The sequence below is a fragment of the Nannobrachium achirus genome (assembly GCF_963921795.1).
Source record: "Nannobrachium achirus genome assembly, chromosome: 16".
Classification (NCBI taxonomy): Eukaryota; Metazoa; Chordata; class Actinopteri; order Myctophiformes; family Myctophidae; genus Nannobrachium; species Nannobrachium achirus.
In genome coordinates, this window is record NC_137823.1 from 14,263,203 (window position 1) to 14,275,339 (window position 12,137).

Below are 12,137 nucleotides of genomic sequence, written 5' to 3' on the forward strand. Positions count from 1 at the left end.
CCCTGTACCCACTTGCCCTGCAGTGTTAAGAAACCTTATGCAGATTTTGTTGTTCATTGCTTAGGATGAGGAGGGGGGGGAGAGAGAGAAAGAGAGAACCCAATAGCAAACTGTTACTTGTAACAATATCTGTTTTTGTATCCGTCATTTATTATTATTATTTTTTTTTTCTTTTCATGTATTACTGTATTATCATTATTATTCTTTTTTTTTTAATTGTTATGCTTTGGTCTTATAATGTATTATTAGTATTGTTATTGTCTTCTTTCTTTGTACACCAGTAAACTAGGGGTGGGGGGGGGGGGGGGGGGAGAAAATACAAAAAACTATGTAAGCTATGTACTGAATAACATGCCATGCTCAACAGGTCATGTCCAAGCTTAATAAAAATAACATTAAAAAAAAAAGAAACCTTATCCACCTCCCCACCTCCCTAAACCTTATGAATCCTAGTGTTCGCACGCTTCGCGTGCTCACATGCACACACGCACAACTGCTCCAAGCTTTGTTGCCCACAAAAAGCACTGTTTCTTCAAGTATTTTGAGTGTGTGTGTGTGTGTGTGTGTGTGTGTGTGTGTGTGTGTGTGTGTGTGTGTGTGTGTGTCATTAATTAACATGATTTATTATTATTATTAGTAATACTAATATTATTATTTCACTTAGCTAAAAGTAAGCCTACTGAAATTGATGTGATGACTGAAGCAAAAGAGTTATGTTTAATAATAAGCACTAATTACTTAAATGTGACCATCTCTTCAATACATGGAGTGTATGTGTACTGTAGACTGTATGTGCATGGGACTGGAGTTTATCCAGACAAAATATTAACATTCCCACTGTGTCAGTTGGGGGGGTGTGAGAGAGAGAGAGAGAGAGAGAACACTATGACTTACACCTTTCAACAAAGAAAACACTCAAATACATGATACTGCAATAGCGATGTGCATATAAAAAAGGACATTAATGATAATTGGCGCGGTTGAGGTGAAACAGTTAGGCTAAGTAGAAAGTGTGATGCAAGTGTGAGCTAAACCCTGTCTGTCTGTCTGTCTGTCTGTCTGTCTGTCTCTCTCTCTCTCTCTCTCTCTCTCTCTCTCTCTCTCTCTTTCTGTATCTCTGCGGTCTCTCTCACTCTTTCTCTCTCTCTGCTGTCTCTCTGTCTCTCTATGTGCATTGCCCCCCCCCCAAGTGTGCACGCTTCTCTCCTCCCTCTCCCTCTCCCTCTCCCTCTGGGGGAGTGTTGGAATGTTGCTGCAGGCTTCAAACATGTCCGTTGACTGTGGACTGCCCTGTGCCCTGTGCCTATGCTCGAGTGTGGGCGTGTCTTTAGGCACTTTGTAAGTATTATAGATGTGCAGATTAACAGACTATGTGAACAGTATCATTGTAGCACTTTCTAATCCTGCTAGGAGCTCTGTTAGGCTGTCATCTAAGCCAGTGGTTCTCAACCTTTTCAGCCTGCGACCCCCAAAATAATCATATTTTAACTACCACACCTGACGAGCACTAAGAGTTGATGCATTACATTTTGTAAAAGCATGTAGATCGGCTATTTTCACAATTTCTGTCTCTAATATTTGACAATTTGGCCAATGTTTAATTTGTCATTTTAGATGTATTAAAAAGTCCTTAAATTGTCACTAGAAATGTGCAGATACCCTCTATACACTTAAAAGTTATGTTGGTTTGTTTACTCTTGAGTGAGAAAACAATGTTGCACATGAAGTACTGTTATATAAGTAAATAATTTGGGGACCCCCCTGGGGGTCCCGAACCACATGCTGAGAACCACTGATCTAAGCTATGGAGCCACAAGGAAGGTTGAATGTTGAATGTTTCATTCTTTTTTTCCCCCTTTTTTTTTTGCTTATAATTTGCAGTATGTGTTCTGCATTATGAAGCCCCTGTGAGTGTCTTGAATGAAGTTTGAACTGTAAGTGAATAAGGTGAAAGCAGCCAATCTGCTTTTAATGTGTCCACAACCATGCTTCCTTCTATGCTAACCTCACCTCACCAACAATTATATTATACCCCCACCCTTTACTGTAGAGGTGTAGACAGTACAGACTTTGATGTGTAATGCTTTTTATCCAAATGGTTTAATGTAAAACTGAGGAAGCATAGGATACACATACTTGTTGTAGTTCGAAAACTGGGCTGTGATCCAAAATAAATCCCCAAACTAGCAAGAGGATGAGTGATGACATTCGATCACATAATGTGTAAGCAGCCTTTGTTGACCTTGTCAACAAAGTTGTGAGCTTGTAGATCAGCTATTTGAGCGTTTAAAAATGTTTTTCAAAATTGTAAAAATAAAAAAGGCCCACTGTGAATAGTACCGAAGCAACATTACGCTTTTGGCACCGCTTGAATCAATGCCACACCTTGTTTTAGGATGATTTTAAACTAAATACATGTTGTTACAGCAAATATTTAACCCATTTAGACCTGTTTAGAATCTGCCTCAGGTATATTTTTCTATTTCAATCATGAAATATGAAACAATATTAAAACATAATACTGGATGTGAGCGTGAATGTGAGCTTGTAGATCGACTATCTTCAGCACATGCTCCCCCTGCATAGCGATGCTAGGGTTCAAGTGGTTGAACTTACTGAAGTGTGGCTGATCTTCAGGTTCCTCCTGTTTAATAGAAATGGCCCTGGCTGAGTCTGGAGAGTTCATCTTCACCTGCAGTCTGGACTCCACACACCGCTCTGGAATGAAGCAATTCAACAAGGACTTTAATAACTTCACACCTAGTGGTGCCACAGAACATGCAAATAATGGACTAAAGTGAATGGGGTGAAAGTAGTATCTAGGGATGGGACGATATGTACATTTCATATCACGATTATTGTGACAAAATAAAATCGTGATTTACGATATTATTGCGATAATCAAAATCCATTATCCTGGGGCAGAACATTTACCAAAAAATAGCAGATCTACAAGCTCACAACGTGTCACTTGTAGATCAGCAATTTTTTTTGGCAAAGACATGATAGAAAGTGAAAAGAAGACTGTATCGAGAATGTATTTATAAGTACCTTTTAACGGACTAGGCGAACGGGTGGGCGAACGGCCAGGCGGGCAAAACAATCTGTTACCAATTGAACCCAGTGCATTTTTTTTTATCACGATAAACGACAATATCGCTTATCTTCCCATCCCTAGTAGCTTTAATGTTTCTGCAACCATGCTTCCTTCTATGCCCAACCTCAGCAACAATTATACCCCCCACCCTTTACCTTAGGGCTGTACTGACTTTGATGTGTCACCTGTTTTAGAAATGGTTTAATGTAAAACAGAGGAGGCATCGGATACAAATAATTGTAGTTCAAAAACTGGGCTGTGATCCAAAATATATGCCCAAACTAAGGAGTGGGAATGAGAGATATTATTTGATCAAAATACCGTAAGCACTTTTTTTTTTTTTTTTTTTAACCTGGGTGAGGGGAGTGATCAAAGTAGGGCTGAAAAGATCATTATTTTACATCTGTGCACTTTCTGTCACTAAATACCTAAAAAGCCAAACTCAATCTCAGTTAGACTGTGAGATGTTTAGTTCTGATCTGAGCCAAGATGATGGAAAGAGAGCCTTTTGGTCAACAAGAAAGATATAAAGCCAGTCCATGTGTTTGTAATTGTTAACACTTTGGTTTCAAGTGACAAATAATCATATTGACCAAAGATAATTGGATTCCATTCATGCCATAATCGAGTAGTCCTTCATTATTTTTGACCAGACGACGGGTCTTTCCGGATTTGCCAAGGATTTCGGGGGTAGAGGATAGCGTTATATTAGGGAGAACTCCACTAACGCTATGGATGGACAACTCCACTAACACTATGGCACTAAAGCCTGTAGGTGGTATTTCATGGCGATTTTAAAATATATTAGGGATTTACCCTCCTTTAAGGCCTTCGGTAAGCGTTCCACATTTTGGTGGTATAGCAGAAGAACGAGTTTGACCCCTTGAAGCAGAAAGATTATTTTCTTTCTAGAAAAATAAGTCAATTTAGGTAGTCATGATATGGACAAATGAAATACTAATGTTACTACAATGTTCCCCCCAAGTAAACACTGTTCAGGTTCAAGTACCATAATAGTGAAATGCCCTTTTCTTCCAAGTTACATTCTTATTCTAGGCTATATAAACAAAAGTAACAAAGAAAGAGAAGGGGAAAAGAAACATACATACCTTCTCCAATAATATCTCCTGGTAGAAAATACACTTTAACACAGCTCTAAAGTAAGGATTCTATTCTCCGCTGCTGGAATTGTGAGTGAAAACCTCAATTATTGTATTTATAATAACAGACATTCTCTGTATCATCTACTGTTCTGCTCTGTTTACGGAGTGTTTCAACCCGGACGAGAGAGAGGGACGGAAACGGTTCCCTCCCGTCCCTTTATGTTGTCCGGGTTGAAACACAGTACACTACTCCAGAGTTCTGGTCCTGCAGAAGTACATTGTGTGTGTGTGTGTGTGTGTGTGTGTGTGTGTGTGTGTGTGTGTGTGTGTGTGTGTGTGTGTGTGTGTGTGTGTGTGTGTGTGTGTGTGTGTGTGTGTGTGTGTGTGTGTGTGTGTGTGTGTGTGTGTGTACAGTGGACACCAGTAACTGTAAGATATCTGATGAGGTAAGCTACATCCTTTTCAATTAAACAAATACATAAATTAATCTCAACTGATTATAAAACAAACAAAGAATAGGAAATCAAACACAGAAAATGCAAGACAAACAGTGGACTACAGAACACTGCATTCTTCATTTTGTTCTGCGCTGTTCTGGGTCTGTTTGGCCCTTTCACCGCTAGATGGTGGAGTTGTGTCAGAAAAGGAAAGACTCGTGGCATTGTTTTGGTTCCAAAACCCAGACTGCTTCCATCCATCTTGGTGCTGACGTCACCCTGCTTCCAGTCCAATAGAATCGTTTGGATAAGAGCTTTGTTTTCTGCTCATTTGTCTTTGCTTTTTGGCAAAGAAAAGTTATGATCTTTGATCCTTTATTTACTATTGTGTTTTGTGGAAGATGATTCTTCTGAACATGTGTTCTATCGCCAGTTTCACCACTTCGGATTTAGTCTACTCAGTTTAATCTTAAATAACAAATAACCGATAATATCCGATTTACATAAATATAGGCTTATTTGATATAAACACAGTGTGAAAGATTCATTGAAAGATAAATAGCCTACATAGGCCTACAGTTTTTGATTGATAGATCATAATCACGTTTTACGTGATAACTTTAAGGTTTTGAGATGTGAATGGTATAGGCCTACAGACATGTTTCCATGTCAGTGGTTCTCAAAACGTTTCATGTCAAGGATCCCAAGAATCATATGTATGAAAAAAAAAGATCCTGTGAAAAAGACATTTGAATATTTAATTATTTGATAGGCCTATACTAAATTACATTTAGTATTTGCTTAGCATTCCCCCCCCCCCCCTTTTTTTTTCACTGAATCAAAGGTTTCATGGTCATGATTCACTGAACGGATGGCTTGGTTCTAAGCTTAAAATAATGTTGTGTGTGTGCACATGCTGACGATATGGATCAGTATTGTGTTCATAGAAACATTGGGCCTGGCCCGATTCATCAATTTGGTCCTAAATATAGTAAAAAGTGACTAAATCTGGCTTATATTTCTGTTTTACCTTCAAAATCCCTAAAAAATACTATCGTTGTTTGTTAGACTCAGAATCACTCACACTTTGACACAATACAACAGAACTTCAGAATTATTTTCACTTACATGAAGCACACAGAATATTATGTTAAAACAAACAAATAAATAAATACTAGATGACCAAGATGGAACAGGAAGTCCGACAAATATGGACAACGATGGAGGTCAAACCACCATGAGCTTTGTGATTTATCTAGTAATATTTAATCTCATAACCAAAATATGCATTCCAACCTGAATGATATGATACAGATAAAAGCTTGTTTTCTTTTAAATCAATCAATAAATATCAAATCATTTTATGATGCCAATTTATGGTTATACGAATTTGATTAGAAACTGAGTGTTACACTGTGAAATAAAACCATGTTAATCACATTATGATTATACTAATGTAATTCAAAACTGACTTACACATGTACAAATTAAAACATGTGGTCAATTATCTGTCTGTCTGTCTGTCTGTCTGTCTGTCTGTCTGTCTGTCTGTAATACCAGCTATTCAAAACTGGATGATACACTCATAATCACAGTTAATTCAAATGTATAATTGATAGCCTGCCACAGACAATCATAAATAGCACCGCTCACTTCACACTAGGTGTGATTTTTACATTCTTAAATGTATCTCCAGATGTTTTAAATGTGACGTTTAAAATGGTATGGTAAAGTGGTGTTAAAATTGGTTCCAATTGTAGCCCAAAGACAGCGCCCCGTTGCCAACAAAGGGCATTCCACGTCACGGACAAAGACAGATGTTGGAGCTTAGCAAAAATAAATAAAAAAATAAAAAAATCAAAGAAAGATTTTCATGATCTTCCCAGGCAAAACCTTCAGAGCCTCACCACCGCCATGGCGACCGCTGTAGATGTACGGGAACAGCCTCTCGGTGAAGGTGTGCGTGAAGGTGTACAGGTGCGTGTCCGAATCGGGGTCGGAGAAGGACAGCTTTCCTCCGTCCCAGTCCAGGTGGACTCTGATCCTCTGGGGCATCCGCTGCATGGACAGGTCGGCGCCGGCCCCCGACGAGGAGAACGCCTGATATTTGCCCCTGCTGAAATACAACATGCAGTATCCGCTCCCCGTCTTCCCTTTCCTCTGGAACGACTCGGCCAAAACGCCCAGCGACCAGTGTCTGTTGTGTCCCACCTCCACGTCCCAGCTGTGGATCCCCGACTCGAAGCCCTCGGAGCCCAGGACCCTCGCGTAGACGTCGAACCTCTCCGGGTTGTCGGGGAGCTGCTGTCGCTGTCGTGCGTCGTCTCCGTATCTCACGCTGGTCAGGTCGTCGGACAGGACGAGTCCCGGACATGCGGTGTTGGGGTCCAGGATAACGGGGGTGTAGGAGACTATGTCCTTCATCTTGTCCCAGACTCTGAAGGCCAGGTTGCCCAGGTGTTTGACCTCGTCTATGAGTGCTCCCGGGACCGGCTGTGGCTCCTCCAGGGAGTGCAGGGTGATTTGGAGTCTTTCCGTCGTGGTCTTGTAGTTCTTCAGGAACGAGATGTAGTCGTCTGCTCTCAGCTGGCCCTCGGCGGCTCGGATTGCGTCTGAGAGGGTCACCATGTCTCTGTTCAGCTCCTCAATCCTCTCCTTTATATCCTGACTCTTCTGTGCCTCTTCCCCCCTCAGAGCAGAGATCCTGGCCTCCTCTTGCCCTTGCAGGTACCGATGAAGTTTCTCAAACTGTTCCTTGATCCGCGTCTCCGTGTTCCGGGCCTGAACCTTGACGTGGCTTTCTGTTCGGTCGTAATTCGCTTTAACTTCATCAAAGACCACCAGTTTCTCCTTCAAAGGCTGCAACGACTCCCGGACGTTCTGTTTGCAACGCCCCGACGCTTCGTCCACGGGCAGGAACTCGTGTCCGGCGTGTTCTTCCGAACCGCGACACGCGGGGCACACCGGCTGCACATCGTCCACACAGAAGAACGAGAGCTTCTCCCCGTGCACGGAGCAGCCGAGGTCGGAGGCCGGCGACGCGGCGTCCTGGGAGGGGTTCTCCTCCAAGAAGTCCTCGCACAGGTTCATCACCGCGAAGTTTGTAGCGGGTTGGTCGCTGGAGGACCTTTTGTTACAAACGGGACACTCCATGGTCGGCTTGGACTTCCACCATTCCTGCAGACAGTCTTTGCAGAAGCTGTGCATGCACGACAGCAGGACGGGATGTTTGAAGATGTCTTGGCACACGACACAGGTGAGCTCCTCTTCCCGACGGGCCAGACCTGAGGCCATTTCTTGTGTCTGCTGTCACGCTCTTCTGATCTGAGGCTGTTACACTGAGAATACTAGAAGAGAAAACAACGACAATAATAACATAATCAGTAGCAACATTAATAGTGTGCGGTAGCATTAATGTAGTGGCCACTCTTGTCAGCACTTGCTGTACTATTGATAGAGATAGTAATGCTTCAACTTTCTGTAAACACACTGATGGGTTGTTCGTGCTGGGTCAAAATGGATGTAAGGTATTTTCTTTTTTATTGTAAAGAGGAATATTGTTCCAGTCAAATGGAGCTTTGCACTGGACTTGAATGATTCTCAGAATTGGTATCATGTTAAATAACTCCTTTTTATCAAAGGAAATACTTCCAAGTGGGATTAAAGTTCAGGGTTTCTGAAAGTGGGTGCCTTGACGCCAGTCCAGGGGTGCCTCAGAATACTTTGACAATATTTGGAATTCATAAATAGGCCTATCACTTCAGTTAAACCACCTAGACCCTCTATGGCTAAGCTTAGTAAAACAGATCTGATTCACACTGTACATGACGAGTTCTATTCTCTATCTACTCCAACTCTCTTCACCAAATATAGCAGATCTACAAGCTCACAATGCGTCACGTTGTGAGCTTGTAGATCAGCTGTTTGGTGAACGTTTCCCCCCAGAATAGGGACGCTGGGGTTCAAGTAGTTAAACGCCAAGTATAAAGGTTATTTCCAGTTCTGATGGAAATAAAAGTATTCCTCTGTGACCTACTGTATCTTAAATATTTGCATATTTACGCAGTGTATAGTATGACATAAGATTCTAAAAGTTTAACAGCATAATTCAAGGATGTGGATGAAAACGTTATTTAAAAGGATGACCCGAGTCAAAAAGTTTGAGAATTACTGTATCCTCGGGCTTATTTTATATAGTGTGTTTGTTTACGTCAATTTATAAAATACACAACATTAATGCTAATATTATCAATACTGTTATACATTTAGCATTTAACAGTTAATACCAACAGCAGCTAGTCTCATGTACAGTAGTTGTAGTAGTGTTGTTGAATTAGTTTACATTTAATCTACTGTAGGCTCCAGTTACAATAAAGGTAAACAGTGTTTCTCAACCTGTGGGTCGGAACCCCCAGAGTAGTCCCCAAATTATTTTGGGGGGTCCCCAGATGATTAACTTAATGTGCAACATATTGTTTTCTCTCTCAACAGTAAACAAACCAACATAAAGTTTAAGTGTAGAGGGTATCTGCACATTTCTAAAGTGGCAATTTAAGAACTTTTTTAATAGGCTGAATTGTGAAAATAACCGATCTACATGTTCACAACGCTGTGTTATAACCATGTTATACTGTACAAAATGTAATGCCTCAACTCGTCAGGATGGGTGGGGGTCCCCAGTTAAAATATGATTATGTGGGGGGTCGCGGCCTGAAAAGGTTGAGAACCACTGCTATAGATTGCATTGGCTAGTAATACTATTTGTAGTAACATGTTTTTGTTGTTTTGTCTTTTAGTTTTAATAGCATTTATAATCTGTCTGTTCTTACCTCAGTGGATATCGTCTGTCTCGCAGACGATCTTCAAGGATGTCCAATTATTGATCAGCCTGTCAATTGATCTATGGATTGATTGATTAATATTTGCAGTTTATTTCGCGTCAAAGTCTTGACTGAATCTCAGTCTGACAAAAAGGCTGAGTGACCGAAACAAGGAAATGAACATTGATTCATGTCTTCATGATAGAGGCAGTTGTGTGTGCGTGTGTGAGAGCAGGGCAGACACACCTGTTTGTAGCTGCAATACTTCTGTTTTCCGTTGAAGTGAACAACAGGCCTTTTATTTTAACGAGGAAGTCTTGGAAGATGGCTGTGATTCCAACCTGACACAATGAAAACATCACTGACGCCCGTCAAGTTGTGCCGTGTGTTCACAAGTGGGTGAGGGGATCTGTGAAAGTGTCACAGCTTTCTCATTGTTCAGGATCTGGAACAGTGGTTCTCAACCTGTGGTTACAAATCATTTTGGCTGGTCCCCAGATGATTAACTTAATGAGCAACATTGTTTTCTCACTCAACAGTAAACATTGTTTTCTCACTCAACAGTAAACAAAACATAAAGTTTTATATTACTTTTCCATAGGCCTACCTCTAAAATGAAAAATTGGCCAAATTGTCAAATATTAGAGGCAGACATTGTGAGCACATAGATCTGCTATTTTCACAATAGAACCGTGTTATACAAAATATAATGCCTCAAAACTTAGTGCTCATCAGGGTTAAAATATGATTCTTTTTGGGGTTGTGGCCTGAAAAGGTTGAACCACTGTGTTACAGCATTGAACTAGCTTGTGTTGTTCTATTTTATTCCCCCTTTCTTTGGATTAGCAAATGCTTCAATAGTTTTTTTTTCTTTCAGTCTTGTCAAATCAAATATGTGATATTTGATATTTGGGGTAGGCAATAGGCCTATAAGCTTCGGTAAGTTCTGCCTATACCTTTTCTGACCAGCTTTGAAGTACTGTATTGGTTGTATGAAATGGGACCGAAATAAATTGAACTAAACTAAAACTAATCTGTGCAGATTTACGTTTCTCAAAGGATCATTTAGAATGGGCAGACTTTACAGAACAGGGGTCATGCTGGCTTGTGGCAGATATTATTCATTTTTGCCACATACAAAATGAGTGGACAATAATATTACCAGAAACACATAAAGAGATAGCTCTGAATGAACATAGCAGTTTTGTAACTCTAAAGGCCCATTCCCACTGGGCCAGATAAACAGATAAAACATATCTTGTCTCCATTCAAGTATTCAAGTGGATGGTACGATACAGATACAAAATATCTTGTAACTGTATCTAACCATCCACTTGAACGGAGACAGATATGTTTTCATGTTTATCTGGCCCAGTGGGAATGGGCCTTAAGAGTGGAACCAACTTAAAGGGCAAGTTCACCTCTGGGACAACCAGATCTTATTTTATTGTTGTTTGGGACACGATCAACACGATCCCGAGTTATTTGTTTTGTGTTCAATCTGTGTTTTGAGATATTTTAGTATTTCAGCATGAATGATGATGCATTTTACATCATATGAGTCACCATGCTGCATCATATGACCACCAGAGGTGAACTTGCCATTTAAGGGGTATGCTGTTATTTTTTCGAGTAGCATGGCTTGGTTGCAGCAAGTCGTGTGGCAAGTACTGGGAGCTGATGGTATTTGTGGCGCTCCACCTCAGCAATCCATCTCCCATGGGTCTAGCATAATAATTACAACGTGTTACCGGCTGATACCGACAATAAGCCAGTCCCAACCTACTTGTTGGTTCCATTTGTACACTCAGTCTGAGTTTATGATGTTCCTTGAAAATAAAACATTTGAGAATCACTACATACTACAGCGTAGCTAACAAAAGTAGCGGATCTACAAGCTCTAAACGCATTGCTTTGCTACATGTTTAGAGCTTGTAGATCTGCTACTTTTGCTATTTTCCAAAACATTTCATGAATTCCACTACTTTTCCAGGCCTGGAAAACGGATTTTCTCATTTCTAAATATTTCCAGGAATGTGATGACGTTCGGGAGCCCTGCTTTGAGCTGTGCCCTCTTCAATGATCATCGCACATGTGAAATGACACCCGTGTCCCATATACCTAAAAACCATACACTTTGACTGAACAGTGAAATGATCTCTGGCAACCCAGACTTGGCACAAGCACTGGGGTCAAATCCGTTCTTCTTCCATGCTACCAACATGCAGAATGCCCTTAGCCTGGGTGCCGGCTTGCTATGCTACGTTCCATGGATCTGTTTTGTCAGTGAAGTGAATGCCCTACAAACAGTCTTAATAAAGGGTGACCCCTTCCTTATCCTCCTTCAAAACCGCCATAAAAGAGCGCTCTTATGCACATGGTAGCCTGGGCTGGATTCCAATTTCGGGCTTTTGATCCGGTCGGGAGCGGAGGGCGTCCTACGTCACTCTGTAGTCAAAATGGAATACACTTTGGCAGGAAAAACCAAACCGGAAACAGTTTTAACCCCTACTTGCGCATGGGCTAACTGTGTTGAAACTGTTTCCGATTTAGTGTTTCCTGCCAAAGTCTAGTCCGTTTTGAATACAAAATGACGTAGGATGCCATCCGGTCTAGACCGGATCAAACAACCTGTTTAGTAAACGAAGACCAGGCTTTCTCCCAGCAGAAAGCCTGGTGA

The 12,137-nt window shown here is 41.0% G+C and overlaps 1 protein-coding gene across 1 annotated transcript; it reads right to left on the reverse strand.

Moving 5' to 3' along the window:
• Positions 1-6,494: 6,494 nt before the first annotated feature.
• On the reverse strand, positions 6,495-7,931 carry LOC308300813 (nuclear factor 7, ovary-like; the record flags this gene model as incomplete). Its single annotated transcript, XM_080744712.1, has 2 exons — positions 6,495-7,061; positions 7,104-7,931. The coding sequence occupies 2 exons, from the start codon at positions 7,929-7,931 to the stop codon at positions 6,495-6,497; spliced, it is 1,395 nt and encodes a 464-aa protein (XP_080600838.1).
• Positions 7,932-12,137: the final 4,206 nt, after the last annotated feature.